The 19,411-nt window shown below is 42.2% G+C and overlaps 2 protein-coding genes and 2 non-coding genes across 7 annotated transcripts; 3 read left to right on the forward strand and 1 right to left on the reverse strand.

Moving 5' to 3' along the window:
• Positions 1–786: 786 nt before the first annotated feature.
• On the reverse strand, positions 787–7,562 carry MRPL18 (mitochondrial ribosomal protein L18). 2 transcript variants are annotated; one of them, XM_061207386.1, is made up of 4 exons: positions 7,410–7,562; positions 6,921–7,107; positions 1,820–1,902; positions 787–1,152 (listed from the first exon to the last, which is right to left on the reverse strand). In XM_061207386.1, exons 1-4 carry the CDS (start codon positions 7,459–7,461, stop codon positions 1,085–1,087), a joined length of 390 nt encoding a protein of 129 aa, XP_061063369.1. In that variant the 5' UTR covers positions 7,462–7,562; the 3' UTR covers positions 787–1,084. The 2 variants fall into 2 exon arrangements, with proteins under 2 accessions (XP_061063369.1, XP_061063368.1); XM_061207385.1 differs by having other exon boundaries at positions 1,671–1,902.
• An 827-nt stretch (positions 7,563–8,389) lies between these two features.
• On the forward strand, positions 8,390–19,322 carry TCP1 (t-complex 1). Of its 3 annotated transcripts, none has more exons than XM_061206975.1 (12): positions 8,390–8,616; positions 9,768–9,853; positions 10,063–10,191; positions 11,456–11,553; positions 11,944–12,054; positions 12,362–12,543; positions 12,935–13,061; positions 16,848–17,023; positions 17,399–17,522; positions 17,834–18,026; positions 18,172–18,335; positions 19,029–19,322. In XM_061206975.1, the coding sequence occupies exons 1-12, from the start codon at positions 8,553–8,555 to the stop codon at positions 19,243–19,245; spliced, it is 1,671 nt and encodes a 556-aa protein (XP_061062958.1). In that variant the 5' UTR covers positions 8,390–8,552; the 3' UTR covers positions 19,246–19,322. The 3 variants fall into 3 exon arrangements, with proteins under 3 accessions (XP_061062958.1, XP_061062960.1, XP_061062959.1); XM_061206977.1 differs by having other exon boundaries at positions 12,362–12,495; XM_061206976.1 differs by having other exon boundaries at positions 12,365–12,543.
• LOC133102729 (small nucleolar RNA SNORA29) lies at positions 11,724–11,861 on the forward strand. Its single transcript, XR_009703076.1, has one exon. It is a non-coding gene; the product is annotated as a small nucleolar RNA SNORA29 (small nucleolar RNA).
• Positions 17,590–17,721, forward strand: LOC133102728 (small nucleolar RNA SNORA20). The gene has a single exon (XR_009703075.1). It is a non-coding gene; the product is annotated as a small nucleolar RNA SNORA20 (small nucleolar RNA).
• Positions 19,323–19,411: the final 89 nt, after the last annotated feature.

Consider the following 19,411-nt stretch of genomic DNA (forward strand, 5'->3'; position numbering starts at 1 on the left):
AGATGCTCCAATCTTTAAGATGAGGGAAGAAAATATTAGAACTATACTATATACTTGTAAATATCTCCACTGGGGTATCTGTTGATCAAAAGGGGACCACTAAGCCATTGCACTCTGAAGGCCTCTCCGAATGAATCAAACTTTTAAAAAATGTTGGTGCATACGTATTTCTTGTTAAAATAATAATACACTGAATACTCAGATTAACAATAGCGATGTTATTCCACTTCTGTATAAATATACAATTGGGAGTACACATTTCAAATGTAGGGGGGGAAATGCTCTAGAAGCCACTTTAACTGCTTACTGGTTCTTCCTCTTCGCATTTGTCTTAAATAGCCAAAATCAGTTAACACCTTACTTTGATTTAGTCACTCATTTAAGAGACCCGCCATGATTCCCATCTACCCCACTTCAATTTTAAATTAACCTCAATGCACTTCAAGCTTCCAATCCTACCTAACAAATTTTCACTTGACGGCAAACTTAGCATACACTAACCCTGTCCATTTCCTTTCCTCATTGCATTCCTTTCTTCTTTCAAAGCTGGTTCTGTTAGGATCCAGGAGCCCAACTGAGGTTAGGATTTGCCCCTTTTATCTTCACATGACTGTTTATAATAAAATGACTGATATTGACATCTCCTATTAAAAAAACACCTCCACACCCTGAGCGGCAACCCACTGTGACCCAGCCACGGTGACAAGTGCATAAACCTATGTGTACCCATGCCACAGTGAGCTCAAAGGCGGAGAAAATGTCATATAACCAGAAAATAAGAGTTCACAATATACCTTTATTCTTTAACTTATAAACAACATTTAATTTGTTCCTCAAAAGTTAATTATAATTGGCAACAGCTCTTCTCAGATACTTCTCACGTCCGAGAGAGAAGAATTTAGCCCTGGATTTAAAACAAACACACAGAAGGGGAGAAGATGACAACCTTAACTACTAATAACATTCCGCCGTTAGGTTACTGTACAAGACGTCCAAGCTGGCGGTTCTTCTAGAGGCTCTCTTCTGATGAATGAATAGCTGACAGCTTTACATTTACAAGTATCAAACAACGCTTCTGCTTCATTCATAGATTCTCCGAGGCTCCTGCAGCACCACACCACCTTCTGTCATGGCACTCTGCAGTCGTTTCATCTGGTTTTGAAGATCAGGAAAAAAAGGAAAAGATTAAGTCAACACCACAAGCTGACAATAGTTCACTTCCCAAGAGAAAGAGAAATAAACAACTGATTTGATCCTTGCTAACTTCCCAGCCTACACTGGTTTTTCAGAAAGTGACCTTAATAATGACACAGATAAGAAAAAAGGGGATGTAGAGATGTCCACGATTAGCAGCATTTTAAAATATTCTATAGACAAGATGTTACTGTATGAATAGGAAAGCAGAGTGGTCAACATTATGGCTATGGAATCATTCACATGGGTTTGAACCCTGCCCCGTGCCACACGGACTGGGCCAGCCAGCCTCAGCTGACCTACAGAACATGAGTCCTGACACGCTATAGGCTGCTGTGAGGTGATGCACATCAGGATACTCACCTCAGGGTCTGACACTTGGAAAGTACTTAATAAATGGAACTATTATTATGTAAGTATCTAGTGTCAAGAATTAACACAATACCTTTTAACTAAGTACATGAAAACAAAAATACCGAGTCTGAGGCTGCCTCCCAAGGAGTTGGCTGGTAGACCATGAAGTTGATTCCTGCTTCCAAGCACCGCTCTGCCAGCACTCGTCCTACACTCTCACAAGCCACCACATTTCTGGTGCTATAAAGGTGCTTTTTAATGGCCCATTCACGAGTGGATGCCGAAACCACAGCCTGGCCATTGCGATGCTCAACAAGCGCGTCTATGTGATGCTGACTCCTTATAACTCGCAACCTAAACGAGGTGAGAGAATAAAATCATAAAAGAATTCTAAAGATAAATGACTTCAGGTGAATAAATGCCAAAATATTTCTCAAGAATGTAATGTCTAGTTCATTTACTTCAGCATACTTAACCTGGCTTTTGCTTGGGAAAGGTGTTATTCCCTTGCTCTTATGAGAATATCATCAGCAATAAACCATTTTTACTTAGCCTCAAATATCCAGGAGAAATTTGGTATTTCTGACTGCTGAGATTTACACAGCATCTACTTCAAAAAAGGATTTGAAGAGGCAAAGCTAAGTTGCTGACCCTGCACTGGATAAAAATACACTTACTACATGCTATTTTTTTTTTTTTTTAAAGGAAGGAAATACTTTATTTTTTGGCCACGCCATGCGGCATGCGGGATCTTAGTTCCCTGACCAGGGATTGAACCCGTACCCCCTGCATTGGGAGTGTGGAGTCTTAACCACTGAACCCCCCTTACTATATGCTTTTATTTTCTAGCTAACGATTTAAATATAAAAACAGAAATCATAAATGTACTAGAAGACAACATGGGAGAAGTTTTAAGTAATGTCAAAGTAAGATAAGCCTATTTAACTATATCAAGCTATTTAACATGACCTCAAACTACATCATATGGCTTTTGTTTAAAAAAAAAATTAACAAAGTTTTCTGCATGCTAAGAAAAACAAAAAAACAAAACAGTAAAGTGAAGTCAAAAGGCAAGCAATGAAACAAAAAATATTTTTAAATCCTATATTGTTCTAATTTCCATAATATGTAAAAAGCCTCCTATAATCAATAAGAAAATGACCAGTAACTTAATAGGCAGAGGATGTGGATAGACTGTTCACAGAAAAGAAAAATAGTAATGACTCTTAAACCCATGAAAATATGCCCAATCTCACTGCCAAATTGCATGGACAAGACAATTCATTTCAACACTGTTTGAAATCATAAAAGATAATCATCAATAGGGAGTCAGTTAATTAAAACAGCCATGCAACGGTATTTTATTTTTATTTATTTATTTTTAACATCTTTATTGGAGTATGATTGCTTTGCAATGTTGTGTTAGTTTCTGCTGTATAACAAAGTGAATCAGCTATATGTATACATATATCCCCATATGCCCTCCCTCTTGCATCTCCCTCCCACCCTCCCTATCCCACCCCTCTAGGTGGTCACAAAGCACTGAGCTGATCTCCCTGTGCTATGCAGCTGCTTCCCACTAGCTATCTATTTCACATTTGGTAGTGTATATATGTCCATGCCACTCTCTCACTTCGTCCCAGCTTACCTTTCCCCCTCCCCATGTCCTCAAGTCCATTCTCTATGTCTGCATCTTTATTCCTGTCCTGCCCCTAGGTTCATCAGAACCTTCTTTTTTTTTTTAGATTCCATATATATGTGTTAGCATACGATATTTTTTTCTCTTTCTGACTTACTTTACTCTGTATGACAGGCTCTAGGTCCATCCACCTCACTACAAATAACTCAATTTCGTTTCTTTTTACGGCTGAGTAATATTCCATTGTATATATGTGCCACATCTTCTTTATCCATTCATCTGTCGATGGACACTTAGGTTGCTTCCATGTCCTGGGTATTGTAAATAGTGCTGCAATGAACACTGTGGTACATGACTCTTTTTGAATTATGGTTTTCTCAGGGTATATGCCCAGTAGTGGGATTGCTGGGTCGTATGGTAGCTCTGTGTTTAGTTTTTTAAGGAACCTCCATACTGTTCTCCATAGTGGCTGTATCAATTTACATTCCCACAAACAGTGCAAGAGAGTTCCCTTTTCTCCACATCCTCTCCAGCATTTATCGTTTGTAGACTTTTTGATGATGGCCATTCTGACCAGTGTGAGGTGATACCTCATCGTAGTTTTGATTTGCATTTCTCTAATGATTAGTGGTGTTGAGCATCCTTTCATGTGTTTGTTAGCAATCTGTATATCTTCTTTGGAGAAATGTCTATTTAGGTCTTCTGCCCATTTTTGGATTGGCTTGTTTTTTTTGATATTGAGCTGCATGAGCTGCTTGTATATTTTGGAAATTAATCCTTTGTCAGTTGCTTCGTTTGCAAATATTTTCTCCCATTGTAAAGGCTGTCTTTTCTTCTTGTTTACGGTTTCCTTTGCTGTGCAAAAGCTTTTAAGTTTCATTAGGTCCCATTTGTTTATTTTTGGTTTTATTTCCATTTCTCTAGGAGATGGGTCAAAAAGGATCTTACTGTGATTTATGTCATAGAGTGTTCACGCACATATGGTCACCTTATCTTTGATAAAGGAGGAAAGAATATACAATGGAGAAAAGACAGCCTCTTCAATACATGGTGCTGGGAAAACTGGACAGCTACATGTAAAAGAATGAAATTAGAACACTTCCTAACACAGTACACAAAAATAAACTCAAAATGGATTAAAGACCTAAACGTAAGGTGACGGTATTTTACACAGTTACTTCAAACAGTTATTTTACATAATTAAGAACAAAGTAGCAATTTATGATGCTGCTGCTGCTAACATTTATTGAACACTTACTGTGCCAGGGAGTCCTAATTGTTTACAGGTATAGCTCATGTCTCAAACTAATCCCATTATTCTTTCTTTCTTTCTTTTTTTTTTTTCTTTTTTGGGCTGCAGAAACTGACACAGAAAGGTTAAGTAACTTAGCAAGGTTACAACTAATGAATGGTAAGTAATGAAGCTAGGTAGGATTTAAGTCCAGGGGTCTGGCTCCAGAGCCAATGTTCCCAACCAACACAAAATATTTCCAAGATGTATTTTTAAGTGTGTGTGTGTGTCTGTGTGTGTGTGTGTGTTGGGGGGTGGTGGTGAAGGAGGTGGGTGGGGGAATGCAGAACAATGTATATGATGTGGTAAGATATATAATGAAAAAATACAAGTTCATACTTACCTGCATAGACTAGCTCTAGAAGGATACACAGAAACTATAGCCCCTTTTGGATTTTACAACACTTGTATACATTACACATTTAGAAATTAAGTTCATGATAAAGAAAACATTGAAATCAAACATTATACTAAGATTCTTAGTGTGAAATAGCATAAAAAGCACTAGATTTAGAAATGTGGGTTCTACTCCTAGTTTCGCTGGTAGCCCTAGTAAAAATCACAATCTCTTAATCCAGGGATCAACACACTTTCTCTGTAAGGGATCAGATAGTAAATATTTTATGGTTTGTAGGCCATATTGTAAGCAGAGAGGGTCGTGGGTCCCTGGAAAAAGAGAACTAGGCATGGCTTTCTTCACATAAGAGAAGCCATTTTTGGCCTAAGCCATTTTGTGATCTAAGCTTGGCCACAACGCCTGCTCTTGAACAGGTCTCAGTAATTAATGATCTTAAGGGAAGTAAGGGAATGCAGGGACAAAGGAAAAGCAGTCAAGAAACAAGAGTTCAGCGGTAAAACAGAGTCCTAGTTCCTCCTCAAGGGAAATATGTAACAATCTGACACCGTCTTTAAGTTTCTCCATCCTCAGGTGGAGGATGGAAATGACTATGTTGACCCCTGTGACTTCAATCAACTAACGCTAGGACTCTGTCGACCCTGGCCCCAATTCTATGCTGAATTCTCCTCCGCTCAAGCCCCTTCAGGAATATGCTTGTACCCTTAGCTTAAAGATCCCCCAGTTTTGCTGTTCCGGGTGACCCTGCTTTGGGGAAGACCCCCGAGGTTCTCCTTACTTGCTGCAACTAATAAATCCTTCCTTCTCCTGATCTTTGGCTTGCTTGTGTCTTCTGGCTTGACATCCACCAAGAGGCGAACCTAGTTTTCAGGTAACAACATGGGTCAACTGCTCAACTCAGCCACAGTAATACCAGAACAGCCAGGTAAGAATGAGCGGTGGCTGGGTGCCCATAAAACTTTCTTTGTGGATAATGAACTTTGAATTTTACACAATTTTCACATCGCAAAATATTCTTTGCATTTTAAAAAATCTTTTTAAAAAAATGTAACAATATTTAGCCTGCAAGCCAGCTTTGGCCCAGGAGCCATAGTTTGCTGATCCTTGTCTCAAACCATTAGTGCAACAAAGGGGTAGGACTCATTATCTCCAAGGTCACTTCCAATTTTATACTGATAATACTGTGAATGGAGAGATAGGGAAAAAAGGGGGGAAACAGATCTCCAATTATTTAAATAATCCAAATATTAAGTAAAAGTGATAGTTTGGGTATTTCAAAAAAAATTCAGGATTCAAAATTCAGATTATTTCGACGATGAACTGCCTGCCCCCTTTCTTTGACCCCCTCCTGTCTCCCTAAGCCTCAATTCCCCTGCTCCTGTAAAACGGGGGAAATTACTGCACCTGCTTCAAAAAGTACTTTTAAGGATTAAATGAGAAAATGCATATAAAGCACCTAGCACAGTTCCTGGCAAAGAGAAAGCATTCAATAACTAGCCATCTTTATAACAAAGAATAGACTCCTAAATGTTCTTCCTGCCTCTACCACTGCCCCCTTAAAAATTTGTTCTCCTCAAAGGAACCAGAATGATCTTCCAGTCGGGCTCAAATTTTAAATCCCCTCATAGTTTCCCACTGCAGTGAGAATAAAGTCTAAAGCGCTTACTTGATTTACAAAGCTAATGATGTGTCTCCTATCTACCTCTCCATTTACCTCTTGGCCCTCTGAGCTCCAGGTACACAGGCCTTTCAGTTCCCCAAACGCGCCAAGCTCATTCCCACCCTAGCTGTTTCCTTTGCTGGGAACGCTCTTCTTGGCAGATAGTTTGGCTTCTTCCTACTTTCTGAGGGGTCTTAGTCAACCAGTCCCCCATTCTAACTTTATCCTCTTTCAGTTTCCTCCATGACACCTACGTATTTATTGTTTGCCGCCTCCCTCCACTAACCCCTCCTAGACCCAGCGCAAGTCAGCTTCCTGAGAGGAGAGTCGCCAGCAGTTACCTGGCACGTTCCTTAAATGAACTGATGAAAACAATTTGCAGGGCACCGTGCATGCTCTGTGATCAATACCTAGCAGAGTTAATTACCTGTGCCAGAACTCGCGGGAGGGCCACACTGTCCCCCAGCCCCGCTCTTTTCTGGCTACAGCTAAGAGCTCCAGATTCCGGGGGTTCCGGTTGGTGAACTCCGGGGCAACAGCTTCATTTCCTTCGGGGTCCGCTTCAGGCTTCACCGCTGGCTTGGAACTGGTCGACAGCGCTGCCACCCGACACCCTAAGAACGTAAACAACCATACGGATCTTTAAAAAATGACGAAACGGACAAAACAAAAATATGATCTAACTTGTCCCCATCCTCTCCCTCTCAGCCTTCGCGCCCTGGAAGGGGGACAAAAGGTATGTTCGGTCACGGGGTGTAGTCATCACAGACCCTGGTCCTTAATTTTCTACTAGTGTCATCACGATGCTGTTAGCTCGTTTACTTTTCGATGGTATATGTTGAATGCAAAAGACGACCTGCATGTGCACATTATGCTGACCCTGGGGAGTAATCAGAGACGTGGGAAGATGAATTACCGGGGTTCCTGCAAACCGACAACAGCTCCCAGAACCCCGACCGAAGCGCCATTGCTGAGGGGAATCGTAGCCAAAACCTCGGAAAGACTTTGCCTCCTTTCCTCACCGGCGTCCCAGCGGCTCGCCGGCCGCAGCCATATTAACTTAGGGAAAGGCCTTAGGAGAACGTAAGGTCATCGACGCCTCGACCCGCGCTAACAAGCCCCCTGCCGCTGAGTGGCGGATAGGGCAATCCGTCATCTCCGCTCCTCCAATCAGCGCTTACGCTGGGGCGCACGCAGGCGCCGGATTCAACCAACCACCTCGCAGCAACGCGCTTGGTGGTTGGCTCACGGTCCGTTAAGTCGGGCCGAGCTCATCGGGGGCGTCCCGTGTCCAAGGCACGGACGGCATTTTGTTACCTCGTTTGGGCCCTCGGGTCGCAAAGCATAGACCGATCGTTGTCGGACACACACGCACGCGCCATTTGGGCTCTGGGAGGGCGGGGCAGCGCGAGATGCAGTTTTCAGAAAAGGTGGTTGTCGTTTTCCCACATGACCCATGGAGCTTATACCCGTGAGCCCGGGAACAAAACCTGCTACTTGTCGCGTGCTCTGCTAGCTAGTCCATACATTTAAGGAAAACAAGAACGCCGGTTTATACACCACCAATTAAGACTCGCTCAGAACCCCGGCTCTCCCATACACGGCCCCACCCCCCCGTTCCGTCACAGAGCTCCGCTCTACCGACCTTTTCTAGAAGGGACTAGAATGTGCAAACGCGCACGCGCAACCTGTGCCTAGTAGGGAAAACTTCGGCCCAGCACCCCCTTCTTCCAGCGGTCCGAGATACTGACTTCCGCCCTCCTACCTTCGCGCCCTTCTCATTCGCTCTCTAAATTGAGCGGAAGTGCTGGATCCGCCCCCTTCAGGCTCCTCACTTCCTGCGCGCTCACGATTCTCCACCCTCCTCCCCATTTTTCTTTCCCGCCCTGCCCCGCGGCCCGGTCAGGAAGCGAGGAGGAGTGTGGTTCCCAGCAGTCCCTGCGGCGTCGCTCGGGCCCCTTCCACGCCGTCGCCGCTGCTGTGGCCGCCGCCCGGCCCAGGGACGAGACGCTTGTTGCCCGCGGTGTGAGTGAAACTCGACGTGTGCCCTGCCGCGAAGATGGAGGGGCCCTTGTCCGTGTTCGGGGACCGCAGCACTGGGGAGGCGATCCGCTCCCAGAACGGTAAGGGCGGGCGAGGCCTGCGGCGGGCCCGCGGCGGTGCGCCACCCTCCCCTGCCTCGCTGGGGCCGTGGCTGCCGTGGTCACGCCTTCCCTTCTCTCCCCACAAAGGGCCCCCCGGGAGGCACGGGCGGCGTCTCCGACCCGCGGCGGGTCTCGGCACTTCGGGACGGCAGCGCCCTCTCCCCGCAGCGCGGTTTTAAGGAGAACTGCCCGGATGCTGCGGTCGTGAGGCTGGCGAGGCGCGCCCCGGCCTGGAGGGCGGGCTCCGCGCACCCCGGCCTGGAGGGCGGGCTCCGCGCACCGACACGTGCCGCCGCGCCTCGAGTCCCAGGGAGCCGGGTGTCCTGCGCCTTCTGTCCTGATGCTGATCAGGAAGGGCGTCCACCGCAACCTCTGGGTCTCCTTCTAGGGCCATTCACCAGGAAAAACTGGCTTTAATGGCTCGTTTTACTGAGGGGCGAATGGCCATCGGCCACTCTTCAGATTACTTGCCCGTTGTCCCCCTGCAGATTCAGTCCGTATCCCACCTGTCGCTGACTACTTCTAGTAACAGAGCTAGCTGACGAAGTTTTTGTTGAATGTTAAATGATAAACTCATTTTATCTAGTAAGCTTTAACCGCTTAAAGCATTGTTGAGATCGCTTACACTTCAGAAGTCACGAAGGCCAGTCCATCGTATCGTCATTTGATAGATTCCTATTTTTTGTCATGAACAAATTTGAAGTATAGTCAGAACCTTTGGATTACCGCTTTTTTGATTCACAAAGGCTTGTTGATTTTAATAAAACTTTTTTTTTCTTAAACCTGCCAGAGTCTGAGGGAAAAGGCTGATACGTATCTTTTTCTGTTCTGTGTGGAGTGGCAGAACCTGAAATGACGACGGGTAGATTATGTTTTAATTCTATGAGACAATGAAGTGGGTACTCTCTACAACACTTGGCGTCCCCTTGGCGGTTGAATTCAGACTGTATGTCACTAGCCACTCCCCTCCCCATATTAGACTTTTAATAGCTGATTTTCAAATTGGGATGGATTTGTAGATTTGAAAAATTTAGAGGCTGTTGCATGTCACTTACTTTTTTTAGGCTGAAATGATTGTCTCTTGGAATCAAGGATTTTTCTAATTTCATTTCTTTTTTTCATTTCTACAGTCATGGCTGCAGCTTCGATTGCCAATATTGTGAAAAGTTCTCTTGGTCCAGTTGGCTTGGATAAAATGTTAGTGGATGATATTGGTGTAAGTATATCTAAATATTGTGTTAGTCACTTTAAGGAAAAAAAACGGTTCATGAACACCTCGCTTTGTAAATTCTTTGTTTTTATCAGGATGCTAGTGTTGAAAGGTATACCGAAGGTGAATGTATCATAATGGGGTTGTTCTAACTTAGGGGTATTCTGTTTCTGTGGTTGAATATGTCATTTTTTCTTCCCCGGGAAATTTCTTAGGATGTAACCATTACTAATGATGGTGCAACCATCCTGAAGTTACTGGAGGTGGAACACCCTGCAGCCAGAGTTCTTTGCGAGCTCGCTGACCTGCAAGACAAAGAAGTGGGAGATGGAACTACCTCTGTGGTAGGTAAAGACTAATGGGCTAATGGCTAAATACTAGTATTCCTCTTAAAATCATATTTTCAGAAAGTGAAGCCAGAGGTAAGTCATTTGTTTTGGGGGTAGTGGTTCAGAAACAAAATTTGAAGACTTGTGGTTATAGCTAGTTTGTACAATTCAAGTAGAAAAGAAACTTAAGAGATAGTTTAATATAATCCTCACTTTAAATGTTTTCGCGAGTTTTACGAATTTTTTCTCAGCTGTTATTCATGCATCACGGAGAATTTTTTTTAATGGGGTTTTTTTTAAAGGAAAAAAAAGTGTCGTTTTTTTTCCCCTCCCCTCACAGCCTGAGGCCCAGGAATTCCTAAAACCTTACCAGTTTTTTAAAAACAACGTGTTTTTATATTTTAAAGGCTGACAAGTGATCTCATGAGTTCAAATGGGAGTTTGAGAAAGTTTGTAAACGCGATCAGTAACATGATATAAACTCCTCGAAGATCACCCAGCACCCTGATGTAGTAGAAACACTATTATTTGGTGAGGAGCAAATAATAATTTGCTGTAAAGAAACAAGCAATGGTTTGTGGTAGAAAATGGTTGTTTCTAGATTAAACTTTAAGCCATGGAAGAATGGAATCTACCTCTTCTAAATAACGATAATGGTCTTTGTTAAGTAACTTGTTTATGATAACATAGTTTTTTAAATACAACTATAATTTCCCCCAAAAGATGCAGACAAAATTTTTTCAGTTTTTTTTGATTAAAAAATAATTTTTGGTGTCCTTAGAAGGATGATTTTTTAAATAATAACGTAAAATAGTACAAATCACGAATTCCCTGGCGGTTCAGTGGTTAGGACTCCGCACTTTAACTGCCGAGGGCCTGGGTTCAATCCCTGGTTGGGGAACTAGTATCCTGCAAGCCGTGCACAGCCAAATAAATAAATAAATAAATAAATAGTACAGATAATCTGAGTGGTCAGGCTCTTCATTTAGCTTATGTTGAGCACTTCATCTTGAAGAGTAATGGATGTGTCTCCTATTGTTGTACTGTAGAACTAATTTATTGGCCAGAACACTTTTCTGACTCTTATCTGGCTTTAGCCATTTGCGTATAAAATACCGTGTAGGGGTGTCTTTTTTTCTGGTTTCTAATAAGCAGTTATGCATTTCACCACCGTTACCATTTCTGGTTCTTAATATCTGATGCGTGTTAGTGTTGTTTTTACATATGTGTTGCACATAATGTCAGGCTATTATGAGAGTAATGGATGTTTTCTCTGCAGGTTATTATTGCAGCAGAACTTCTAAAAAATGCAGATGAACTAGTCAAACAGAAAATTCATCCCACATCAGTTATTAGTGGCTATCGACTTGCTTGCAAGTAAGATTGTTTACATTCAGAGAAAATTTTATATGTTGTTTGATGTAATAGTTGCCAACAGTCTGTTCTTTAAATGTTTCAATTAATGACTAAATTTTACTTTGAAAAAGTTGTATTTTAGCATTTAAGTAGTTAACATTTGAAGTAAGAAGTTGGGCCAGTATCCTTTTCTTCCCATTTGACTACCACATTATCTCCTAATAATAGATTTAGTGGCTATGCTTATGGGATAGATTAAAATTGCCGTGATCTGAAGAGGGAGGATTATTTGTGTCCTCCTTCTATATGAAATGGCTGAACAGAAAATTGATGCCTCTGACATCCTGACACAATGATAAAGCAAAAATTTTGAGTAGTGAATTTATATTTTCTTCCCCACACTTCAAACAGGGAAGCAGTGCGTTATATCAATGAGAATCTAATTATTAACACTGATGAACTTGGAAAGGATTGCCTGATCAATGCTGCTAAGACATCGATGTCTTCCAAAATTATTGGAATGTATCCTTGTGATGGTCCAGTAAAGTTTAGGCTTTTTTAAAAGTAAGATGCTGTGTTAGTTTTTGTGCCAGATGATGCTGTATTGAAATTGCCTGTTCCCTTCTTTCCTGGGGGGAAAGGTAATACAAAGTATGTGTAAAAGTAGTATGCAGATAGTGATAAATAGTACTCTAACATTTTGGTGGCATATATAATGGCTGTTTCTTTGATGAGATTGCTAAAAGGAAGTGCCTTTGAATTAGCCTTGATTTTCATGTGCACCCACTGTCCATCCCGAGTCTCTTGTTCTCCTTAACTGTTGGCTTAGAAGTGGTGATTTCTTTGCTAATATGGTGGTAGATGCTGTACTTGCTGTTAAATACACGGATGTCAGAGGCCAGCCTCGCTATCCAGTCAATTCCATTAATATTCTGAAAGCCCATGGGAGAAGTCAGATGGAAAGTATGCTCATCAATGGCTATGCACTCAACTGTGTGGTGGGGTCCCAGGGTAAGGCTTGTGGTTTGATTTGGTCATGTAACGAGAATACTGAAGGATAAAGTTAGCTGTTTGTGGACTGTATAACTACGTTTTCAGGTGAACTATCCAGGATGTGCATTTACTGTTCTTTAGTGAAGCCCAGAGAAAAAGGAAATGGTACATAATGTTGCCAGTTCCTCTTTTGTAATTTAATTACATATAACTTAAGAAAAACGCAAATTAAAAGAAAGCACGTGTGTTTAATGCCACTTAAGTGTTTGTTTCTAAGGTTAAAAGTAGATTCGTGTGTTTACATATAACAATTTAAAATCTCTTCAGGTCTCTAAGGATAGGTGTGTTTTATAAAAGGTAACAATATTATAGTTACTATAAAGGTACTTAATGTTATGTTCAATTTTAGGCATGCCCAAGAGAATAGTTAATGCAAAAATTGCTTGCCTTGACTTCAGCCTGCAGAAAACAAAAATGAAGCTTGGTGTACAAGTGGTTATTACAGACCCTGAAAAACTGGACCAGATTAGACAGAGGTATGTTGAGAGATTCATTTTTGACCTTGGACAGGGGGTGTTTGTAAAGTACCCTTTTTTAGAGCAGGTGACAGTAAACTAAAAAGAATGAGTGGTAGGTCTAATAGGTAGCAGGGTATGATGATTAGGCAAGTAGTTTTTTTTTTCCAAGTGTGAGTGTCTTGGAGGACTTTAAAAATTAACATTTTTAACCAAAGTTTTAACCGAAGTCAAACTATATTTTACCTAAACTGCCCGGAAAATTAGGAAACATGGTGATGATTTAAGAGAGATTTGGGTGCTACATGAAAATCAACATTTTACGGAATTTTGGTTTTATGAGTATATTGATATTAAGGCTTTGAAGATACATCCAGCAATGTATTTCCTCAAGCGGTACAAGAACCAAACAGTATAGTGTTGACTGCCAGCTACCAGGTAGTTCATACGGCCGTATCTATCGACTGGCATGCTAGAGAGCTAGTTGGGAAGATGTACTCCCTTTTTTTTTCCTTCTTCGATTTTTGGTCGCACCATGTGGCACACGGGATCTTAGTTCCCCAACCAGGGATCGCATCCCCTTCTGTGGAAGCACGAAGTCTTAACTGCTGGAACACCAGGGAAATCCCAAGATGTACTCTTAAATTTATCTGCATGTGTACTCTTTCCATCAAAGGTCAGCCCCTCTAGAATAAGTGTTCCAGATCCTGTTGCCTTCTGCTTTTAGAGTCTTGCTTCCTCTATTATTCTTTCTCAACTGCATCTTCAACTGCTAATTCTACTCTTCGTTCCTTTCTGGATTCCACTTGTACCTCTCATCCCTAAATAAAAGCCTCTTGTGCCCCCGCCTGTTCCAGTTACTCTCTATCCTTCCTCAGTTCTTTATAGCCAGATGTCACAAGAGTGATTCACACAAAAACCTTCCTGGTGTTTTATTTCTCATACCCTTTTCAACTGTGTTCTCCACTGGAGGACCGCTTGCTCAGGTCACTAGTGATCACCGCTGTGAAGTTCATTAGACACGTTCAATTTCCACTTGACCTTTATCAAGTCTTTGACTGCTTGAAAGACTTTCGGAGGATAGAGCAGCTTTGTGATACTACCTCATCTGTATTCCTGTGCCTGGGTGGCCAACGTCTCTATGCTGGAGACTCCCAAATCTATTTCTCTGAGCTTTAATTGATTGAATGCTTCTTAAGCATCTCAAAGTCATTATGTCTAAAATTGAACTTGTGATGATACCCCCAATTCTGCTCTTTGCCATTTTAGTTAGGGACCCCTCTATTCAGGCAGAAGACTGGGAAATGTCTGTAACTCCTTTTTACTTAATACTCTTTCCCTTTCTAATCTGTCATCAAGACCGCTTGATTTCTATCTATAAATTAAATCTCAAATTCACCTGCTTTCCATTTCCATTTTCTTGCCCAGACTATTGCAGAGGCACCCAAGCTGGTCGTCTTGGTTTCAGTCTTGTTCCCGCCCAGGCGATTCTCCTCATAGCAGCCAAGTGGATCTCGTTAGAACCTTTTGGAGGCTTCCCATCACTCTAGGATAGGTTTTTAAATTCCTTATGTAACTCTTTTTACTGTGCTCTAGCACGGCTGAAACTAGAATCCACCAACGCTCTACTTCCACAGGCCCCTAAGAGTGTTCCTTCGTCTGCCCAAAATATATTCTGTGCCTGCTTGTTTTGGCTGGTTAATTTTTTTTTTTTTTAATTTTTTAATAAATTTATTTATTTATTTATTTATTTTTGACTGTGTTGGTTCTTCGTTTCTGTGCGACGGCTTTCTCCAGTTGTGGCGAGCGGGGGCCACTCTTCATCGCGGTGCGCGGGCCTCTCACTGTCGTGGCCTCTCGTTGCGGAGCACGGCTCCAGACGCGCAGGCTCAGTAGTTGTGGCTCGCGGGCTTAGTTGCTCCGCGGTATGTGGGATCCTCCCGGGCCAGGGCTCGAACCCGTGTCCCCTGCATCGGCAGGCAGACTCTCAACCACTGCGCCACCAGGGAAGCCCTGGCTGGTTAATTTTTGTTTATTTTTTAGTTGATAAATCTCTCAAAGAAGCTTTTCTTTCCCCCTCAATCTGAATTATTCTCTGCTGTGAGCTCCTATACTTTGTCTTCCTGGGGCTTAACCACAGTTTCTAACTATGTATTTGTCTTAAATTGTAAGCTTAAATTGAAGGTAGAGGCTGAATGATTTCCTTTGCTTTATAGCCCCCATCCTTAGTATCATGTTTCACATACAGTATTTGTTTAGTGTATATACAGAGAGTTTTATTTTGAGGTTCACCTTTAACTCATTTCACTTCAAAGATCCTTTGATCTCATCTACTATTCTTTGAATAAGTGAAATGGCTTCAATTGTCTACATATTGGCTATTTTTCAAATCTGTTTATGTTTCCCATAGTTTGTGATTTCCATTTCCTTCTGGCGGTTTCACCTGAGTATCCCAGGGGCTTCAGACTCATCTTGTTGAAACAGGAACTCTTGTCATCTTGCACCCCAACCTTTTAGTATTTATTTCACTCCAGGAGTCAGTGGCTGAACCTCCCAGTTACCCAAGCCATAAACTTTGACTTCTCTGCTCAAGCTATCTGTTCTCAGATAGACTCACCTCCAATTATCGCCTTGTTGTCTTCATTCCTTCATCTTTTGAACACACCGATTGATAACGTTACTTTCACTTAAAAATATTAAACAACTTCTCAGTTCAGACTCTAACATCTCTACAAGGTTCTTCATTTTTTGATCCCACCTGCAGTTTCAACTCTGGACCCCTCTATTAACTCCAGACCTTCAACTTTCCTTGTCCCACCTGCCAGGCTGGATACATGGCTCTCATGCACTTGTAATCTCTGTACTGCACTGAGTAACATTAGCCCTGGAGTTTGGTTGTCCCAGATCCTTGAAGGCAGGGACACTGCTTCCTTTCTAACCACAGTTCTTGGTTAAGAACTCAGATTGGGGTGGGGGAGAGCTAACTGGTAGTTTTTAATCCCTTTTCTGTAAATTGGACCGATTTAAATTCTGGTCATAGAAGGGAGAGAACAGTTAGTTTTTTTTTGGCTGCATTGGGTCTTTGTTGCTGTGCGCGGGCTTTCTCTAGTTGCGGTGAGCAGGGGCTACTCTTCGTTGCATTGCGTGGGCTTCTTATTGCGGTGGCCTCTCTTGTTGCAGAGCGCGGGCTCTAGGTGCGGGAGCTTCAGTAGTTGCGGCTCGCGGGCTGTAGAGCGCAGGCTCAGTAGTTGTGGCGCGCAGGCTTAGTTGCTCTGCGGCATATGGGATCTTCCCAGACCAGGGGTTGAACCCGTGTGCACTGGCAGGTGGATTCTTTTTTTTTTTTTTTTTTTTTTTTTTTTTAATTAATTAGTTTATTTTTGGCTGTGTTGGGTCTTTGTTGCTGCGCGCGGGCTTTCTCTAGTTGCGGCGAGCGGGGGCTACTCTTCGTTGCGGTGCTCGGACTTCTCATTGCGGTGGCTTCTCTTGTTGAGGAGCACAGGCTCTAGGCACGCGGGCTTCAGTAGTTGTGGCTCGCGGGCTCTAGAGCGCAGGCTCAGTAGTTGTGGCGCACGGGCTTAGTTGCTCCACGGCATGTGGGATCTTCCTGGACCAGGGCTCGAACCTGTGTCCCCTGCATTGGCAGGCGAATTCTCAACCACTGCGCCACCAGGAAAGTCCCTAGTTAATATAATTTAATCTGCAATTATTTTGTGAAAAATACTTAATGGAAGTTCGAGCTATATTTAACATAAAAAAACACAGCAGGTAACTTTGGGTTACTACTCAAATACTTCATCTTTGTAGAGAATCAGATATCGCCAAGGAGCGAATCCAGAAGATCCTGGCAACTGGTGCCAATGTTATTCTAACCACTGGTGGAATTGACGACATGTGTCTGAAGTATTTTGTGGAGACTGGTGCTGTGGCAGTTCGAAGAGTTTTAAAAAGGGACCTTAAACGCGTTGCTAAAGCTTCCGGAGGTGAGTCTCCTGCCGGCTCTCAGATACTGTTACTACACGGGACCGTGTCCCTTTACATTGGATATTAACAATAAGCAGCTCCAGAAACAAGTTTTTACTTTTTACTCCCTTAATGCTTTGTGCTACAAATATATGTATAGAGGCGTGTTTTTATGTAACTGGGCAAGTTCTTTTACTTGCCCCACCACAAAGTGACATGGTTCCATCTTAGGATAAAAGGACAGTTGCTTGCCTGATGCTTAACTGTAAACCTTAACCTTAAACTTACCTTTATATGTCACCTCTATCATAAATACATGTGTCTGAATCTAAGGCAGGATTTGAAAATATTCATGAAAGAACAGTGTTTACAGATCTTTGTAATTACTTTAATAGCAACTATTCTGTCGAGCCTGGCCAATTTGGAAGGTGAAGAAACTTTTGAAGCTTCAATGTTGGGACAAGCAGAAGAGGTGGTACAGGAGAGAATTTGCGATGATGAACTGATCTTGATTAAAAAGTAAGAGCTACTTTCTAAATTATAAAGCTCTACAGATTTTATTTATTAATGAGTGAAAATAGGTCACCTTCCCATTTATTTGCTGCTATATAGTCTTTCAGTGATATAAGCAGTTATACGCATGGGATAAAATAATGTTGGGCCATTGTAAATTGAGGTGAAGTAACCATTTCATCTCTTCTCCATGGTCTAGACATTGCTTCCATGTCTAAATGTCCTGTGTAAGCAGGATTTAATCAAGGCACTTAGATTGAATTTATGCACAGATTTATTAAAGCATTGATTTGAGAATTTCACTGTTTTTCAAATAGCACTAAGGCTCGTACCTCTGCGTCGGTCATCTTACGCGGGGCAAATGATTTCATGTGTGACGAGATGGAGCGCTCTTTACATGATGCGCTTTGTGTGGTGAAGAGAGTTTTGGAGTCGAAATCTGTGGTTCCTGGTGGCGGCGCCGTAGAAGCGGCCCTGTCCATATACCTCGAAAACTACGCAACCAGCATGGTAAGAACGTCCGGAAGCCCGTTTTCGTTTCTAGAAGGGCACGGCACTTCGTTCATGTGAATACGTCTCTTCTGAGACCTTAGCTGCTGCTGTGGGTTTTAATTTTCTTCCTTTTGTGAAGACACCTCACTGTCTTTCTTCTTAGGGCTCCCGGGAACAGCTTGCTATTGCCGAGTTTGCAAGATCTCTTCTTGTTATTCCCAATACTCTGGCAGTTAATGCTGCCCAAGACTCCATAGATCTGGTTGCAAAATTAAGAGCTTTTCATAATGAGGCTCAAGTTAACCCAGAACGCAAAAATCTAAAATGGTAAGCATACTTAACGTTTTTCATTGTCATCTGTATATCATATATGGTAGTTTGGTTTTTGTTTTAAACTCATGAAGGATGATGACTAGTGATTATTACCATTGGTGTGTCTTAGTTATCAAATCGGATTCCTCACCTCTCCCTGCTGCTCTGGGTAGAGTCATTTACCTACAGTGGAAGGTTCCAGAGAGAAAATTATTTTTGGGTGGTCCACACCTGTTTTTAAGCAACTTCCTTTTAAGATATTAAATGATGTTTAGAAACAATTTCTTCACTACCATCTAAGCTTTCTACACCTCTTTCAGTGCTGAATTTGTTTATCCATAATCAATTACTTTAGACTTAAAGGGATCTACTGTAAGGTCCCAACGTTTCCCAAGGTTAACATTTGAATGGAACAGCTGGCACTAATGAGATTACCACCTAGTCAACTTTTTAAATATTTATTTGGCTGCGCCGGGCCTTAGTTGCAACGTGTGGGATTTTCAGTTGCAGTGTGCGGGCTCTTAGTTGTGGCGTGTGGGATCTAGTTCCCTGGCCAGGGATTGAACCCAGGCCCCCTGCATTGGGAATGTGGAGTCTTAACCACTGGACCACCAGGGGAGTCCCCCTAGTCAACTTTTAAAGGGGTGGAATAGGATGGGTGTGAATTATGAAAGAGGCCATTTAATAGGTTTTTTTTCTAAATTGCAGGATTGGTCTTGACTTGGTCAATGGTAAACCCCGAGACAACAAACAAGCAGGGGTGTTTGAACCAACCATAGTTAAAGTTAAAAGTTTGAAATTTGCAACTGAAGCGGCAATTACCATTCTTCGAATTGATGATCTTATTAAATTACACCCAGAAAGCAAAGATGATAAGCATGGAGGTTACGAAGATGCTGTTCACTCTGGAGCCCTTGATGACTGATCTCTTTTATTTATGACAATGTTAGATGCAGTTATCTTGTTGTACCTCGAGTATTACACATTAAAGTGCAAAAAGCTGTCAAGTCTTGGGATTCTTGTGAAGTGGGAGATAGTTTCCATCCTCACTTTGGTCCTCTGATTTCACTAACTTAGTATTTTATTAGTTT

This window comes from Eubalaena glacialis, chromosome 12, assembly GCF_028564815.1.
Source record: "Eubalaena glacialis isolate mEubGla1 chromosome 12, mEubGla1.1.hap2.+ XY, whole genome shotgun sequence".
NCBI lineage: Eukaryota > Metazoa > Chordata > Mammalia > Artiodactyla > Balaenidae > Eubalaena > Eubalaena glacialis.

Coding starts and splice junctions, on each gene's coding strand:
- MRPL18 (XM_061207385.1), bottom strand. CDS start 7,461: ATGGCGCTTCGGTCGGGGTTCTGGGAGCTGTTGTCGGTTTGCAGGAAC. Junction 1,903..6,920: donor TCCCGCGAGTTCTGGCACAG/GTAATTAACTCT, acceptor CACCTCGTTTAG/GTTGCGAGTTATAAGGAGTC. Junction 1,153..1,670: donor GGGAGGCAGCCTCAGACTCG/GTATTTTTGTTT, acceptor CTTCAAAACCAG/ATGAAACGACTGCAGAGTGC.
- TCP1 (XM_061206975.1), top strand. CDS start 8,553: ATGGAGGGGCCCTTGTCCGTGTTCGGGGACCGCAGCACTGGGGAGGCG. Junction 13,062..16,847: donor CTGGACCAGATTAGACAGAG/GTATGTTGAGAG, acceptor TCATCTTTGTAG/AGAATCAGATATCGCCAAGG. Junction 18,027..18,171: donor AAAACTACGCAACCAGCATG/GTAAGAACGTCC, acceptor CTTTCTTCTTAG/GGCTCCCGGGAACAGCTTGC.